This window comes from Rhincodon typus, chromosome 10, assembly GCF_021869965.1.
Source record: "Rhincodon typus isolate 14 chromosome 10, sRhiTyp1.1, whole genome shotgun sequence".
NCBI classification, from domain to species: domain Eukaryota; kingdom Metazoa; phylum Chordata; class Chondrichthyes; order Orectolobiformes; family Rhincodontidae; genus Rhincodon; species Rhincodon typus.
In genome coordinates this window covers 75,915,967-75,935,204 of record NC_063341.1, presented here as the reverse complement: position 1 = coordinate 75,935,204, position 19,238 = coordinate 75,915,967, and the positions used below count along the sequence as shown (strand labels likewise).

Here is a 19,238-nt window from a genome sequence, read left to right as displayed (position 1 = left end):
CTGCATACCCTACATTTTACTATCCTCCATGTGCCTATCCAAGAGTCGCTTAAAAGTCTCTAAAGTATCTGACTCCACTACCACTGCCGGCAGCGCATTCCACACACCCACCACTCTCTGTGTGAAGAACCTACCTCTGACATCTTCCCTATACCTTCCTCCAATCACCTTAAAATTATGCCCCCTCGGAATAGTCATTTCCACCCTGGGAAAAAGTCTCTGACTATCCACTCTATCTATGCCTCTCATCATCTTATACACCTCTATCAAGTCACCTCTCATCCTTCTTCACTCCAATGAAAAAGGCCCTAGCTCCCTCAACCTTTCCTCATAAGACCTGGCCTTCAGTCAGGGCAGCATCCTGGTAAATCTCCTCTGCACCCTCTCTAAAGCTTCCACATCTTTCCTATAATGAGGCGATCAGATCTGAACACAATATTCCAAGTGTGGTCTAACCAGGGTTTTATAGAGCTGCAGCATAACCTCGCGGCTCTTAAACTCAATTCGTCGGATGATGAGGTTCTGGCTCCCGGTTTTAGACTAAAGAAACTTCATATCTCCATTCCCCCTGTCAGGCTGGGTAAGAAATTTATATGTTTCTCTGATGTAAACTGCTCATCCTTCTGTATAAAACAATACTACCATCCCAAGGATTATTCTGGTGAATCTCTGCTACGCTCCGTCTCTGGCGAAATATATTCTACCTGAAATGAGAAAGACAAAAGTGCCATGTGCTAGTGAGAGTACGAACAGGAGGATGTGGCAGATGAATGCGTGGCTAAAGGATTGGTGCAGGTGTTAGGGATTCAGATTCCTGGATTATTGGGATCTTTTTTGAGGCAGAGATGACTTGCTCAAGAGGAACGGGTTGCACCTGAACTGGTGGGGGACCAATATCCTGGAGGGCAGATTTGCTAGTGCTGCAAGGCAGGGTTTAAATTAGATTGGCAGGGGGTTGGGATCCTCAACAGCAGGGAGACAAGTGTGAGGTTGCAAGGAAATACAATAATTAGAAATAGCAAGTTGAAGAGGCATGTCAGGCTGGAACAGGACAGTAAGCGAGGAATGCCTGTTGGATTAAATTGCATCTACTTCAATTTAAGAGGGCTGACAGGTAAGGCTGATGAACTCAAGGCAGGGATAGGTATGTGAGGCTGGGATATTATAGCTTTTACAGAAACATGGCTAAGGGAGGGACAGGACTGGCAGTTTAATGTGCCAGGATACAGGTATTTTAGGCGGGAGAGAGGTGAAGGAAAGAGGGGAGGAGGATTTCCATTTTTGATTTTGGTGACGTTACTGGGGGTTGTACTATTCCCCAAATAGTCAACAGGAATTAGTGGAACAAATATGCAGGAGTAATAGGGTGGTCATAGTGGGGGATTTTAATTTTCCGAACATTGGCCGGGACTGCCATAGTGTTAAGGGCTTAGATGGGGTGGAATTTGTTAAATGTGTTGAGGAAAGTTTCTTCAAGCAGTATATAGAGGGTCCTCCTAGGGAAGGGGCAAAACTCGACCTACTCTTGGGAAATAGGGCAGGACAGGTGACTGAGGTGACAGTGGGGGGGACACTTTGGGACCAGTTCTATCAATTTTAAAACAGTTATGGAGAGGGAAAAAACTGGTCCACAGGTTCAAGTTCCAAATTGGGGCAAGACAAATTTTGATGGAATTAGACAGGAGCTTGCAGAGGTTGATTGGAGTAGTTTGTTTGTGGGCAAAGGGACCTCTGGCAAGTGGGAGGCCTTTAAAAGTGTGATAGCTAGAGTTCAAGGTGAGGGTGAAGGGCGAGGTTGGCAGGGGTAGGAAACCCTGGATGATAACAGATAGTGAGGCCTTTGACCAGAAAAAAATTGGAGGCATGGCTCAGGAACAGGCAGCTGGGATCAAGGGAATCCCTGGAGGCATATAGGGGATACAGGAGTTTACTGTCGAAGGAAATCAGGAGGGTGAAAAGGCGGCACAAGATAGCTTCAACTGAGAAGATTAGGGTCAATCCAAAGAGATTCTTTCAGTATATTAAAGGAAAAAGAATACCTAGAGAGAGAATAGGACCCCTCAAGGACCAAAGTGGATATGTATGTGTGGAACCTCAGGAGATGGGCGAGGTCCTCAATGAATATTTCTTCTGTGTTTACCATGGAGAAAGACAAGATGACCTCGGAGCTTGGGAAGTTAGTGGTGATGTCTTGGGGACAGTGGACAGTCCATATCGCAGTAGAGGTGGTGTTGGAAGTATTAGAATGTATGACGGTGGATAAATCACCTGGTCATGATCAGATATATCCAAGAACCCTACAAGAGGCTAGAGAAGAAATTGCAGGGGCTTTGGTTGATATACTCGCATCATCATTAGCCACAGGTTAGATCCCGGAAGAGTGGAAGGTAGCGAATGGTGTGCCCTTATTCAAGAAGGGCTGCAAAGAAAAACCTGGGAATTACAGACTAATGAGCCTAGCATCTGTGGTAGGTAAGTTACTTGAGAAGATTCTGAGGGATTAGATAGAGACGCATTTAGAAAGACAGTGTTCGAGCGAAGCCCAACGCAGGCTGGAAGAACAAGATCTCATTTTTCGCTTGGGAACCCTGCAGCACTCCGGACTCAATATTGAGTTCAATAATTTTAGGGCCTAAACTCTCCCATGTCCCAGCCCCCCACCCCACACACCAGGCCTTGTTACCACATTGCCTGTCACTACACATCGCCTGTCGTTAGTCACAAACAGTCCCCATTAACAACTATGCACCCTCCCAGCCTGATCGTTAGCAACTCCTTTGTCTGTCCAACTGTCTTTCTCTCTCTTTGGGCTCTATCCTATCCATTCAGGAGAGGTGTTAGGAAGCACTTCTACACGCGAAGGATGGGAGAGCTTTGGAACTCTCTTCCACGAATGACAGTGGATGCTGGATCAGCTGTCAAGGTGTAGAGTATTTTATACTCTATGCCTCTATTTATAAACCCCAGGATCCTATAAACCTTCTTAACAACTGTTTTACCTTGCCTGGCCACCTTCAGAGAATTATGTACATAAACCCCAAGGTGACTCTGCTCCTGTACTCCCCTCAGAGTTTTACCATTGAGCCTGTATTTTCTCTTTGTGTTTCTTCTACAAAAATGCATTACCTCACATTTCCCTGCACGGAATTTCATCTGCCAGATATCAGCCCATTTGGCCACATTATCAATGTCCCTTTGAAGTCACTCAGCATCATCCTCACAACTCACTGTTCTCCCCAGCTTAGTGTCATTTGCAAATTTGGAGATTTTGCCCTCAACACTCCTGTCCAAATTGTTTATATAAATCAGAAAAAACAACGGTACCAACATTGATCCTGGGGTTGCACCACTTTCAACTCGTCTCCAATCTGAGAAATGCCCATCTGTACCATCTGTTTCCTGGCCTTTAACCAACTTCTAATCCAAGCTGCCAAGGGTCCAGCAATCCCAAACATCTCTAATCTGCTAACCAGCCTGCCATGTGACACCACATCAAATTTTCTTGCTCTTGTACTCCATGCCTTTATTAATAAAACCCAGGATAAGGTATGCTTTAGCAATTGCTCTCTCCATCAGTCCTGCTATCTTCAATGATATATAGAGTCATAGAGCCACACAACATGGAAACAGACCCTTTGGTCCAACTCATCCATGCTGACCAAGTTTCCCAAACTAAGCTAGTACCATTTGCCTGCGTTTAGCTCATAGCTCTTTAAACATTTCCCATTGATGTACTTGTCCAAATATCTTTTAAATGTTGTAACTATACCTGCATCTACTACTTCCTCTGGAAGTTCATCCTCAGACCCTTTTTAAATCATTTTCCTTTCACCATAAAAATATGCCCTCTAGTTTTGAACTCCACTGCCCTGGAGAAAAGACTTTTGCTATTCGCCTTATCTATGCCCCTCATGATTTAAAAACATCTATAATGTCACCTCTCAACCTCCTACGTTCCTGTCAAAAAAGTTCCAGCCTATCCAGCCTCTCCTTATAACTCAAACCCTCCATTCCCAGCAATATCCTGGGGAATCTTTTCTGAACCCTCTCCAATTTAATAATATCCTTCCCAAAGCAGAGCAATCAGAACTACACACAGTATTTCCAAAAGCGATCTCACCAACATGCTGTGCAACCTCACCATGACATCCCACCTCCTATACTCAATGGTCAAATGCATTTTTACAACAATTGACAATGGTTACATGGTCACTATTAGACTCTTTTTATTTGAGATTTGTTGTGAATTCACATTTCACCATCTACCATAGTGAGCTTCATGTGCCCAGCTTATTAAGTTGGGGTTCGGAACTACTAGCCCAGTGACTTTACCACTACGTCACCAACTCCTCCAGGTCAGTTTCTGACACTGTGACAGTTTACAGATGTTATATTTTGTCTTTTCTTTGCAGAGAATCAACCATTTTCCTGGAATGGGAGAGATTTGCCGCAAGGACTGTCTGGCTAGAAACATGGCCAAGTAAGTGACCCAGGCTCCCGACCCAAGTTTCTGTCTCAGTTAGAATTGGAATCTGAAGGTGTCTTTTATTACGGAGTGAGTGTGTTTGTGAACAGGCAACCTCCCCACCATTTGCCACCTTAACAGCGAGTGGCAATGTACAATGGAGAGTTTACTAGCTCAATGTGGATCTGTTCCTGAAGAGGACGTGCCTTCCAGACAATGTGACACAGCAGCAAGGGTGAAGTAACTGGACCCTCTGTTCCAGGAACACAAACAGGAATGGCTGGAAAAGCTCAGCAGCTCTGGCAGCATCTGCAAAGAAAATATCAGAGTTAATATTTTGGGTCGGGTGACCCTTCCTCAGAGCTGCACTGTGTTCCAGAAGGCATTCATACCCTACAGGAAAGGTGATTGGGTCAGTGGCTGGGTATAGCAAGGTGTCACTGTGAGTGAGGCAGGTAAATGGATTCAGCACACCTGAGCCTCAGCCTTTGCAATTGTTGGACAGATCAGAGATTCAAGAACTCGTGTTTTGAGGGAGAGTCACTGGACTGGAAACATTAACTCTGCTTCTGTCTCCACAGATGCTGCCAGGCCTGCTGAGTTTCTCCAGCAATCTCTATGGTTAAGAACCTATCAATTAGAGTCATAGAATTTTACAGTACAGATAGGCCATTCAACCCATTGTGTCCTGAAATAAATTCACAGAATCCCTACAGCGTGGAAACAGGCCCTTCGGCCCAACAAGTCCACACTGACCCTTGGAGCATCCCACCCAGACCCACATCCCTATAACCTGCCTAATCTACACATCCCTGAACACTATGGGCAATTTAGCATGGCCAATCCACCTAGCCTGCACATCTTTGGGCTGTGGGAGCAAACCGGAGCACTGGGAGGAAACCCACGCAGACACAGGGAGAATGTGCAAACTCCACACAGACAGTCGCCCGAGGGTGGAATTGAACCTGGGTCCCTGGCGCTGTGAGGCAGCAGTGCTAACCACTGAGCCCCCATGCCACCTCTAGGATAACTTTCAATTGACCTTCAGCCACAGGAGCCTTTAGGGGATTGAGTTCCAGATTCCCACTTAACACTATGTGAGATAGTCCTTCATGGAAATAAATAATCATAGAAAATAGGAACAGGAGTAGGCCACTCGGCCCTTCGAGCCTGTTCCGCCACTCAACTTGATCATGGGTGATCATCCAACTGAAATCCCTGTTCCCACTTTCTCTCCCATGCCCTTTGATCCCCTTAGCCCGAAAAACTATTACTAACTCCCTCCTGACAACATTCAGTGATCTGATTTCAACCACTTTCTCCAGCAGAGAATCCCACAGGCTCACCACTCTCTGGGTGAAGACATTTCTCCTCATCTCAGTCCGAAATGGTTTACCAATATCTTTCGGCTGTGACCCTTAGTTCTGGACTCACTGGTCATCAGAAAAATCCTTCCTGTGTTTATTCTGTCTAGTCCTGTTAGAATTTTTTAGGTTTCTATGAGATTCCCCCTCCCCCTCATTTTCCTAAACTCCAGTGACCATAGTCCTAACTGATCCAGTCTCTCTTCATACATCACGCCTGCCATCCCAGGAATCAGTCTGCATTCCCTCCTTGGCCTTCCTAAGATAAGGAGACTAAAACCGCACACAGTACTCCAGAAGTACCCTTACCAAGGCCCTGTGTACTTGCAGCAAGATATCCCTGCTCCTGTACTCAAATCCTCTCACTGCGAAGGCCAACGTATTATTTGCTGTCGTCACCTCCTGCTGCACTTGCATGCTTACTGTCAACAATGGGTGTACAAGGACACCCAGGTCTCATTGTACCTCCCTCTTTCCCAATCTATCACCACTCAGATAAAAACCCACCTTCCTGTTTTTGCTATCAAAGTTGATAACCTCCCATTGATCCACATTATACTTCATTTACCCACTCACTCAGTTTGTCCAAATCACACTGAAACATCTCTGAATCCTTCTCACAGCTCACCCCCTCACCCCAGCTTTTGTGTCATCTGCAAACTTGGAGCTAATACATTTAGTTTCCTCATATAAATCATTCATGACATTGCTCTGAATATTCTTTCAGAGATAGTAGTTACTGTAGATGCTGGAGAATCTGAGATAACAAGGTGTAGAGCTGGATGAACACAACAGGGCCAAGCAGCATCAGAGGAGCAGGAAGGCTGACGTTTCGGGCCTAGACAATATTCTTTCTTGTTCTGGACTAGCAGAGGAAATAGTTTCTCTCCAACTGACCTGTCACCTTCTTCAACCATCTGAAACTCCTCAATTAGATCATCATGCCACCTTCCAGATTCAAGTCTATTCCCTAGTCCGTGTAACTTGTTCATATAATTTAACCCTTTTTAGCCCAAGTATCCTTTTCCTGAGTCAATGCTTTATCCTGCAAGCCCAGTGCTTAAATTGTTAGGGAATTAGTTTTTCTTTCAATGCCCACCTGCTTTTATTCCTTGCCTGATTTCTCATTCTGTTGGTTTCTGTCAAAAATTCTTCCAATGGATTTTCAAGATTTCCATTTAGAGCACTCCACTTTGGTCTGTATTCCTCCTTTACCATCCGTGTTTTATTTTCAGGATGATCAAGAGCCAATCTCAAGAGTACTGCTTCACCCCCAGGACCTGGATCTTTCCTGCAGAGTACACTCAGTTCCAGAACTGTGTGAAGGAACTCCGAAAGAAACGCAGGCAGAAGACCTTTATAGTCAAGCCAGCCAATGGAGCCATGGGTCATGGGTAGGTTAAGCCTTTTACCCAAAAACCCTTCAATTGTTCCCCCCAGGATCATGACAGACTGACCCATGCACCATTTTAAAAGGCGATGAGTTGCTGTGCGTGTGTGCACACATGTGTCTGTGTGTGTGTGTCTTGTGTGTGTGTGTGTGTGCCTGTGTGCTTGTCTGTGTGTGTGCCTGTCTGTGTGTGTGTGTGTGCGCCTGTGTGTGTGTGTGTGTGTGTGTATGTCTGTGTGTGCCTGTCTGTGTGTGTGTGCCTGTCTCTGTGTGTGTGTGCCTGTGTGTGTGTGTGTGTGTGTGCCTGTGTGTGTGTGTGCTTGTCTGTGTGTCTGTGTGTGTGCCTGTCTCTGTGTGTGTGTGACTGTGTATGTGTGTGTGTGTGCGCCTGTGTGTCTGTGTGTGTCTTTGTTTCTCGAACCTCAGCTGCTCTTGGGATCCAGGGACATCCATAGTGCTGTTTGGGAAGGAGTTCCAAGATTTTGACCCACAGATACTGAAGGAACGGCGATATATTTCCAAGTCAGGATGGTGAGTGGCTAGGAGGGGAACTTGCAGGGGCTGGCGTTCCCATGTAACTGCTGGCCACATTTTCCAACTGTTGGAAGGAGCCTCAGTGTATTCCTGCACTGCACCTTGTGGATGTTACACACTGCTGTTATTGTGCATTAATAATGAAGCAAGTGAATGTTTAAGGTAGTGGATGTAGTGCCGTTCAAGGGGCTGCTTTGTCCTGGATGGTGTCAAGCTTCTTGAGTGTTGTTGGGGCTGCACCAATGCAGGAATTGAGAAACAAGGCTTGGTTGGCTGTATAATGGGGGAAAGGGTCCTGTTTTGTTTATTTGGTGAACTCTAACTGATATCAGGAGGCGGCAATTCAAACAGAGGTGTTGTTAGTATTCACGATTTGGTTGGTATGGGTGGTTCAAAGGAGATGGAAGCTAGGTAGTCATGTGACATGTTGATATCTGCCCCAGTTCTGTAAACTGAACAGTGAACAAGGACAGAACTGGAACAAGCCTTTGCTTGATGATTTTACAGTTTTGCATCAAAGAAACATAGAAACTAGGAGCAGGAGTAGGCCGTTCAGCCCTTTGAGCCTGCTCCGACATTCAATATGATCATGGCTGATCATCCAACTCAGTTCCTGTTCCCGCTTTCACTCTGTACTCTTTGATCCCAATAGCCCTAAGAACTATCTCTAACTTCTTCTTGAAAACATTCAATATTTTGGTCTCAGCCATTTTTTGTGGCAGAGAATTCCACAGGCTCACCACTCTCTGGCATCAGTTCTTGTACAAGTCAAAGCTGTTTCTGGTTTAATTTGAATTTTTTCACTGTTAGCAAACTCACTCTGGTAGGCTACAGGTGATGTGCAAAGTGAGAAACTATCGCTCTGTAATTGTTGTCTCTTGCTGAGCAGCAGTGACCATGTACAGCAGGTGGAATTTTATTCTCCATCATACTGTGAATGCTTGAAGCTGATGCCAATGTTGTGAACTAGAAGTGCCCTTTCCCTGCAATAACAGTTTAATCAGCTCAAAATTTCAATGCAATCAGGAATCCAATTGAAAGTAAATGCTGAGTGTCATGTTGAGAGCCAGGAGCTTAGATTTTCAGTCAATTTAAAAAAGAAAATCTTGCATTTATATAGCACCTTTCACTCTCAGTTGATGTCCCAAGGTGCTTTGCAAACATTGAAGCATTTTTGCAGTGTAATCTCCACGGTAACGTAGGAAACAGTCAACTTGTGCACAGGCAAACTCCCACAACCAGCGATGTGATCATTACAAGGTCATCTGTTTTTGTGATAAAACAAAGAACTGTGGGTGCTGAAGGTCTGAAACAAAACCAGGCGTTGCTGTGGAGAGAAAGTAGATTTGACTTTGGACTCAAAATGTTAACTGTATTACTCTGTTTGCAGATGCTGCCAGCCCAGCTGAATTTCTCCAGCAATTTCTGAATCTGTTTTTGTGATGCTAGTTGAGGGATAAATATTGCCCAGCACCCCGGGGAGAGTACCCCTGTTGTTCTATGAATGGTGCATTGTGGGAGTTTAACGTTCATCTGAGAGTGTAGACTGACCTCAGTCTGACGGGTCACCCAAAGCGTAGCACATTAGCAATCTGGTTTTCCCTCAATATTGCAATGGGGTGTCAGCCTTGATTTTTGCACTAAACTCTCTGGATTGAGACATAACTTTTGATTGTACTTAAGTGGCGTTTAAACCTGCACAGACTTATTTTTAAACATGTTTGATTATCGAAGGCCAACCTTACTGATTTCATGGCACTGACATTTTGTCTGCTTTACAATAATAGAAAGACACACAGAGGCTATTTGGCCCATCGTGCCTCTGCTGGCTTTTCGAAAGAGTTACTTGATTAGATCCCCCACTCCTGCTTTCTCAGCATGGCCCTGCACATGTTTCTCCTTCTGGTATTTGCCATGTTCCTTTCTAAAGTTGCTGCTGAAATTGCTTCCATCATCCCAGCAGGAGGCCCAATCCGGATACAATCCCTTAAGAAATTCTCCATGTGTCACTGATTTAAATCTCTAAGACCATAAGACATAGGAGCAGAAATTAGGCCATTCGGCCCATTGAGTCTGCTCCGCCATTCAATCATGGCTGATAAGCTTCTCAACCCCATTCTCCCGCTTTCTCCCCATAACCCTTGATCCCCTTGATAATCAAGAACCTGTCTATCTCAGCCTTAAATGTACTCAATGACCTGGCCTCCACAGCCTTCTGTGGCAGTGAATTCCAGAGATTCACCACTCCTTGGCTGAAGAAGTTTCTCCTTATCTCCGTTCTAAAAGGTCTTCCCTTTATTCTAAGGCTGTGCCCTCGGGTCCTAGTCTCTCCTACCAATGGCAGCATCTTCCCAACATCCACTCTTTCCAGACCATTCAGTATTCTGTAAGTTTCAGTTAGGTCCCCTCATTCTTCTAAACTCCAATGAGTATAGTCCCAGAGTCCTCAGACAAATCTATGTCCTCCTGCTGCTGGAAATGTCTTCTTTCCAACTCAGCGAAAACCCTTTGGGGTGTTGCACCCCTCTATCAAACTTTCATATATCATCGTAGAATCCCTACAGGGTGGGAACAGGCCTTCTGGCCCAACAAGTCCACTCCAACCCTCAGAGCATCCCACCCAGACCCATCCCTCATAACCCACCTAATCTGCACATCCCTGAACACTACGGGCAATTTATCATGGCCAATCCACCTCACCTGCACATCTTTGGACTGTGGGAGGAAACCAGACCACCCAGAGGAAACCCTCACAGACAGTCACCTGAGGGTGGAATTGAACCCAGGTCCCTGGCGCTGTGAGGCAGCAGTGCTAACCACTGAGCCACTGTGCTGCCTTCCCCTGATTTGTATTTTTTTATGGAAGAGTGTTCTGAACCTCTACCACCCTTTGAATGTAGGAGTGCTTCCTAACATCTCTCCTGAATGGAGTGGCCCTAATTTTTACACTCTGCCTCTAGTTCTAGAATCCCCAAGCAGTGGAAATAGTTCATCTTTATCTATGCTATCTTTTCCTGTTAATATCTTACAGACTAAGATCAGTTCATTCCTTATCCTTTATATTCTAGAGAAAACAGGCCTAACTTGTGTAATCTTTCCTCATAACTTAACCCCTGAACTCTAGGTATCATTCTTGTAAACCTACATTGTACTCTTCCAAGGCCAATCTATCCTTCCTAAGGCATGGTGCCCACATCTGCTTGCAGTACTCCAATTTGCATGTAACCAGGGTTCCTTCAGTGTCACTGAGTCAGAATCAAGGAACTCCTTCCCTAATGGCACCGCAAGTGACTGTACACACCAAGGATAGCTATGGTTCAACAAGGCAGCTCAGCCCCACCTTCTCAAGGACACTTAGTGACGAGTAGAAACTGCTGGCCTAGCTAGGGGTACACACATCCCATGAGTGAGTAATGAAAACAATTGCTTCAAAAATCTCATCATTCCTGTGATCATACTTTAATGAGCTGCCAACAAATGACTGAATGTGCTCGAGACTTGACTTTGGCTGAAGTTCACAGAGCTCTTTAAATGAGATTGCATGGGTAAGTACTTATTGAATTTCTCAGGTTAGTCAGTGGGTTTAATGCTTTCTAAGCACCATCTCTGTAATTAATTCCTGTGCTAGCACCACAATGACTCCTCCACCTCCTGCAATTCTCGTAACTATTGAAATTGGTGACCTTTTGTTAGACCATAAGATCATAAGATGTAGGAGCAGAAGTAGGCCATTCAGTCCATCGAGCCTGCTCTGCCATTCAATGAGATCATGACTGAGCTGATCATCCTCCACTTTCTTCCCATTTCCCAATGGCCGTTGGTTCCCTCACTGATTAAAACTTGTCTAATTTGTTGTACGTGCCTTTACATAGAATCATAGAGTTATAGAGCAGTGTGGGATGCTTTTCAGAGGTTTAGTGCTGACTTGATGGGCCAAATGGCCTCCATCTGCACTGCAGGGATTCTATAACTCAATGTAGAGATGAATCCCAAAATGTACTCTGCTCATATTAAATGGCAGAGTGGGCTTGGTAGACCTCTAGCTTTCATTTTCAGGGGCTAGTCTGAATATGGGAATACCTCTATCCAGATCTGGATTTGAACCTACAATCCTCGGACTTTGATAGACAATTGCTACCTGCTGAGCTAAAGCTGCCATCATCAAGATGGTGAGGTGTGGGGTGTGTTAGGGGCGTGGTAGTGTTGCAGACAGGGATCCTTGTCCACTAACTGCACCAGAAACAGCCTTCCAGATAATCGTGGATGGCTTGCACTCAATATTTTGCTGGAAGGCAAGAGTTTCAGTGGTACACAAACAGGGAGATTTAAGGACTCCAGCCAGTGGAATTATTAAGAAATACAAGTCAGAGTAATTATCCACTTATGACACTTCTATCTAAATCCATCACTTGTTCTTGGGAATTTCAAATCCTTCCACTCAGTCAACTGATACGGGCTAATTTTCCCATTCATTAATGGCTTTGCTACTAGGGATTCAGTCCCTTGGTCTCTGTTTGATCTTGCTCTGAAAGAAAGTCATCAACAGTTCTTGACAGTTGCTGACACTTTGAAAACCTTCTGAAGCTGAAAAGTGAATCATGATAACAATTAAGCAGCACGAGTGCAATTAAAAACTGCAGCTCTCAGCTCTACCCCGCACCCCACCCCAGCTGGCTCACTTCTGAAATTTTTTCAGGATTGATTCTCAATCAACTCACTGTCCTTTGAGCAAGGGGCTGACCAAGGGGCATGTGCGGAAAAATAAAAAGGAAGATCTAGGACCAGAGGGCATAGTCTCAGAATAAAGGGGGCACCAATTTAAGACTGAGATGAGGAGGAATTTCTTCTCTCAGAGGGTTGAGAGTCTTTGGAACTCTTTGCCACAGAGAGCTGCGGGGTCAGAGTCCTTGTGTCTATTTAAGACTGAAATAGAGAGATTCTTGATTAGTTGGGGAATCAAGGGCTACAGGGAAAGGGCAGGAAAGTGGATGTGAGGAATGTCGGATCAGCCATGATCCTATTGAATGGCAGAGCATGCTCGAGGGGCTGAATGGCCTACTCCTGTCGTTATATGCTACGGTCTTATTTGCATTTATATAGCACATCTTGGGGCCTCAGAAGCTTCATCTGCTGCAATATTGTGACACAGCAAGATCCCACAATTCAGAAGATAGGAACATACGAGCGGGCGTAATGTAGGTTTTATTTTAGTAAACCGAGTATTTTAATTTAATTTAATTCTGAAAAAAAAATTAACCAACTCACATTAACACAATAAAATGAAGTAAACATTTGGTTTGTCCAAGGTATAAGAGTAAGCCAAACATTCAAGTCAAACAGTATGATTTAAAATAAAGCTTATTTTAAGGGGAAATGGATTCATTGATCAATACAAAAACGTCTTTTACAGCTTCGATCAAATGATCAGGCTGATACAAAACTGTGGTTGACTAATTGAACATCCGCGCAAAGAACAAGACTGGGCCGCTCAGCCCTTTGTTTATATTAATTCTTTCAGATTCTGCTTTTGGAAGCGTTCAGAATGTGATTTATTTGCAAAGATGTTGCTCAGAGCCTTTACTTTTCTTGCTGAAATTAATATCTTGTCGTAGACAATGTTTGTGTCATTTCATAATTGATCATTTTAATGAGCGTTTGTCTCAATTGGAGTTTGACTAGCTCATATATATCATGCATTCAAAGGCACAGTGTTGTTTTCGTTGTTCCTTATGACTTGGTATAACTGTCTATTGTTTGGTTTCATCACTGGGATGGTCGAAGCTAGAACAGATCTGAGATGAGCTCGTTTTATCTGACTTGGTGATTTTCCAAATAGTGAACTCTTACAAGAGCTTTTAAACTGTGGCTGTTTTAAATATAACCCAGTCTTAATATAACTACATGATTATTTTTAATATTTCTTCAATTAGAACTTAATTTAGGTGCATTATTTGCTCAATCATATATTTCTGGCTGATTGCTAATTATGTAATAAACGTTAATATATGCAGGTGATCAGGAAACAACGATTACAAAATGACTATATATTGGCTGAATGTTAGTACAAAATGGAATCGTGACCTTGCTGGATTACTACAATGAATTTCATATGAAATTAATTTAAAGATGGTCAAGATACACTAAAAATCCTACTACCTAGCTTTACTATGAGTGGGGATCATTCAGCCCCTTGAGCCAGCTCTGCCATTCTATCCCCTGCATCGACGTCATAATCCTGCGTTATTCCCACATCCCTTGTTGTTATTGGTAAACTGTAAATGTATTCGGGATTTGGAAATCACTGGGTGATTTGGTTTATGAGTTGGGTGAGGAATAATTGATGGTCTGGCCTCCCTGTGCCCCTGCAAAATAGGAACTGAGACCCCTTTTACTAACACTCAAGAGGTCAGGCGGTACTTTGTTAAATTACCTTGTCTGAAAGCTGTTGCTGTGTGCTCACCTTCATTGCTCATTCTTTGAGTATTGGAGTTGGGACGTCATGTTGAGTTTCACAGGACGTTGGTGAGGCCCCTTCTGGAGTACTGTGTCCAGTGCTGGTCGCCTTGTTCTAGGAAGGATATTATCAAGCTGAAGAGGGTTCAGAAGAGATTTACTGGGACGTTGCCAGGCATGGAAGGTTTCAGTTACAAAGAAATGCTGGGACTTTTATCACTACAGGGTAGGAGGTTGACGGCTGACTCTATGGAGGTTTATAAAATCATGCGGGTACAGATAAGGTGAATGGCAGATGTCTTTTCCCTAGGGTGGGGGATTTCAAGACAAGGGGGCACAGACTTAAGGTGAGAGGAGAGAGATTTACAAAAGACGTTGGGGCAAATGTTGTACACAGAGGCTGCTTCACCTGTGGAATGAACTTCCTGAGGAAGTGGCGGATGTCAGCACAATTACAACATTTAAAAGACTTTTGGATAAGTACATCAATAGGAAAGGTTTGGACGGATTTGGGCCAGGAGCAGGCAGGTGGGACTGGATTAGTTTGGGACTATGCTTGGTTGGACTGAAGGGTCTGTTTCTGTGCTGCATGACTCTATGACTCAACATGCATACCTTTGCCTCTAAGAGACTCCATCGCTAAAGGTTTCAAGTGTTGTATGTGTACAAGATAGCAGCTCTGCCTACTAGCCTGTGTAGTTCTGTATTCTTTGAATGATTCCATCCTGCTCTATCTTGCTAAGCTCGGTTTTCAATTTGTCTTATTTAAGTGGACAAAGCATCAATGTGGCGCATCAATGTAAGGGCTGGCATTCTCCCTCAAGTACAATGATGCAGTTCCCTTGAAAATTTGAATTTTACCAAATTATTCTGGATATTTCAATGTTAAGCTATGAATTGAAGTGATTGGCATGGTTTCTGAGCTTGATTTGTTGTTAACTGCATTGATGCTCTCTGGGCTTGCATCTACAATGTTGCTGTGTTATCCTGGCTGAGTGGCAGTGTTTGTGCCTGTGAGGTGGAAGGCTGTGGGTTAATTCCTGCTTCGAACCTTGAACCCAAAACCCAGAAGGCTGTTTGAGTGTAGCATTGAGGGGAAAGAGACTTGAATGAAGGTTCTGTCCTTTGGGTCAGGTGATTTGATTTATTTGTTGTCAAATCAAATCCGATGGTTCGTATAATCAATGCCAAGAGAGAAAGGGGTGTTCTGGCTGAAACATTCCCATGGAGAAACCATTGGGAACCATAGGCACCTGGATAATTAAAAGAAAAAGGTGCAAAGCCTGAATATATTCCTTTGGTTTGCAGTGGATGGATCCCTGCTGATGAATGCCTAGTGAGCATAAATGAGCCACTTCTAAAGTTTGACTGGTATTTAAATTGGTTGCTAGTGTAGCTATAGGCGCATTTGGGATAATTCAGCAAATGCTTCCCAATCACAAAATCACACCTTTAATAGTAGCTGTTTTGTGTCGGGTTTTGCAAGTGCACATTGACAAAAGGTAGAGCACTCCAGCTGTGCAAAACCCAGCTGGCAGCTAAAGCATCAATATCATTCTCACCTAGCTATGTACTTGTACCCAGGAATCTAGGCTGGGATCATGGGAAATTGTCTTCTGACTCGAATTGGAGAAGTCTTACAATTCCACCACTGCTTTGGTTAAAACAAGCTAACAGGCTACAGATCCAATCATAAATTTTCTGCTCCTGTATTTATCTGTCTGGAGATATTTACGCCATAGTCTGCTACAGTTAATTAATTTTTATTACCCGAAAAAAATGGATAAATCCGCCTTTGCCTCAGTTGAGATAAAGCAGCATTGCAGTTGTTTGCTTTTGTTGCAGTATTTCAATTCCACATAATAGATCATTTATGTGAAGAGATATTGAATTAAGGGGATTAAGCAGTTGGAGATGACACAGGGCAGGCAGAAGAGATTTCTGTAAAGTTGATTTTTTTTGTGGTTGTAAAATTATAAACAGTCCCTCACTTTGTTCATTTTTCAATCTCATTTGTCAGATTATTTCATTAGTTGTTTTATTAACGTCATTCTCCACACGGGGACATATATATTCACGTATATATAACTGCCCAGATATTGCAAGATGACAAGGGAATTGTATTCTTGAAACTTGCTGGTGTGGCATGTCCTGCAGTAGCATTCTGTTAATATTAATGTCCCGCTGAACCACCATCTGGATAATCATTGAGACTTGGAGCAGCTGAACATTATTCTGTAAGATTTTCTTCTCCTCTTATGTGTAGATTTTTCCACTCGACAATTTGACATATTTATGTGATGCTAGAATGAAACACTTTCTGTTTTGGATAACTTTTGTCAGCATCAAGTGCTCTTCCATTTGTAATTCACCAAAGTCTGAAGAGACCATAGTCATCTCTCTCTCTCGGAGAGAGACAAGTGCCTATGGAATCATTATTACAACACATAGAAGGCCAGTCAGCCCATCGTGTCTTGCTGGTTCTATTACCCAATGCCAGTCTCCTGCTTTTTCCCCGTATCCATTGACACTGTTTCTATCCAAATAATCTTCAATAGCTTAAGGGTCACAACTCCACATCAAAAGACCAGCAACCTCTCCTCTACCCTAAAAATGAGTTGGCAAGATGATTGTTAACCTGTTTGGATATATTGTGGATGCTCTTCCCATGCCACCCCCCCACCCTCCGAGCAGGACTTGAATTTTGATCATCTGGCTCTGGTGTAGTGACAGGAACCTACTGAGTCACAAGAACTCCCCAAAGCACCCTTCAGTTCTGGCTTAATATCTAATCAGTGCACCTTAATCCCAATTTCAGAAGGATAGCTTGATTCCTATTTCTGACAGTCACCAGTCTGTGCAGATCTTCTGTGTGAGACGATTGGATTTGTTCCAATTCACAGGGAAGGGGTGGCTTCAGTATTGATTATGTGCTTGAGGTGTGACTACTGCCTTTGTTGGACATGTTTGTCTGTGTGTAATGATAGCGAACTGCTGCAGTCCCTTCCCATGCTGAACCTTTCCAACAGTATTACGGAATTACTTTGAAACAACAGTTTTAACTGAAAGGCTGTTACGTGAGGCAAAGGAGGATATAGTTGGGGTGCTGGCAATAATTTTCAGTTCCTCTCTGGCCACAGGAGAGATGCTAGAGGACTGGAGGATAGCCAATGTGGTACCATTATTCAAGAAGGGAGCAAGAGTTAAACCAGGAAAGTACAGGTCAATCAATCTAAATTTGGTGGTGGAGAAGCTGTTGGTTACAATTCTGAGGGAGTGAATTGATCTGTAGTTGGACAGAGACGGATTAGTCAAGAACAATCAACAAGGTTTTGCTAAGGGGCCAACTTGACTGAATTTTTTGAAGAGGTGACCAGGTATGTAGATGAGGGCAATGCATTCGATGTAGTCTACTTGGACTTCAGCAAGACTTTTGATAAGGTCCCGCATGGAAGACCAGCAGAAATGGTAAGAGCCCAAGGGTTCCAAGGAAATTTAGCTAATTAGATCCATAATTGGCCGAGTGGCAGGACAAAGAGGGTAATGGCTGAGGTGTGTTTTAGTGACTGGAAGCCTATGTCCAATTGGGTTCCGTACAGATAAGTGTTGGACCCCTGTTTATGGTGTACATACACAATTGAGATTTGAATATAGGAGGGTTGATCAGCAAGTTTGCAGATGATACAAAAATTGGTGGGTTGGTAAATAGTGAGGAGGATAGCCTTAGATTACAGGAGGATACAGACAGGCTGGTCAGATGGGCTGATCATTGGCAAATGGAGTTCAATCCAGGTAAGTGTGAGGTGATGCACTTGGGCAGGACAAACAAGACATGATGAATGGTAGGATCCTGGGAAGCACTGAGGATCAGAGGGACCTTGATGTGCATGTCCATGGATCCCTGAAGATAGCTGACAGATGGATACAGTGGTTGTGAAGGCATATGGGATACTTGCCTTTATTAGTCGAAGCATAGGGTTTATCGGCAGGGTGGTAATGCAGGAACTATATAAACTGTTGGTTAGACCACAATTAGAGTATTGTGCTAGTTCTAGAATCCACATTTCTTTTTGTTTTTATCACTCATGCAACATTAGTGTCATTGGCTGGGACAGCATTTCTTGCCCGTCCCTATTTGCCCTTGAGAAGGTGGTGGTGAGCTGCCTCCTTGAACCGCTGCAGTCCTCCTGCTGTGGGTTGACTCACAATGCCTTTAGGGAGGGAATTCCAGGATTTTGACCCAGTGACAGTGAAGGAACAGTGATATATTTCCAAGTCAGGATGGTGAGTGGCTTGGAGGGGACTCGCAGGGGGTGGTGTTCTCATATGTCTGCTGCCCTGTCCTTCTAGTTGGAAATGTTTATGGGTTTAGAAGGTGCTGTCTGAGGATCTTTGGTGAATTTCTGCAGTGCATCTTGTAGATAGTGCACACTGCTGCTACTGAGCTTCGGTGATGGAGGGAGTGGATGTAGTGCCAATCAAGCGGGTTGCTTTGTCCTGGATGGTGTCAAACTTCTTAAGTGTTGTTGGGGCTGCACTCATCCAGACAAGTGGGGAGTATTCCATCACACTCCTGACTTGTGCCTTGTAAGTGGACAGGCTTTGGGTGAAGTCAGGAGGTGAGTTAGTTCCCACAGTATTGCTAGCCCATGATCTGCTCTTGTAGCCACGATGTTTATGTGGCAAGTCCATTTGAGTTTCTGATCAGTGTTAACCCCAACATGTTAATAGTGGGGAATTCAGTGATGGTAGCACCATTGAAGGTAGAGTGACAATGATTAGATTCTCTTTTATTGAAGATGGCCATTGCCTGGCATATACATGATTTAAATATAGCTTACCATTTATTAGTCCAACCGTGAATATTGTCCAGATCTTTAAGGTTTTGGTATAGATTTGTAGCTCGGGTTGTGAGTGTTGAGGTTGGTTGTCTCACTGAGCTGGTTTGTTGTTCCGCAGACGTTTCGTTACCGTGCTTGGTAACATCCTCAGTGCAGCCTCTGATGAAGCGTCGGTGTGTTTTCCCGCCTGG

General features: G+C 43.9%; 1 protein-coding gene across 1 annotated transcript in view; it reads left to right on the top strand.

Annotated features, from left to right (window-relative positions):
* ttll7 (tubulin tyrosine ligase-like family, member 7) overlaps nt 1-19,238 on the top strand; it is a 179,619-nt gene that overhangs the window by 109,657 nt on the left and 50,724 nt on the right. The window contains exons 5-6 of the mRNA XM_048602248.1: nt 4,413-4,480; nt 7,065-7,223. Of these exons, the coding sequence (XP_048458205.1) occupies nt 4,413-4,480; nt 7,065-7,223 (227 nt within the window). The remainder of the gene's footprint in view (nt 1-4,412; nt 4,481-7,064; nt 7,224-19,238) is intronic.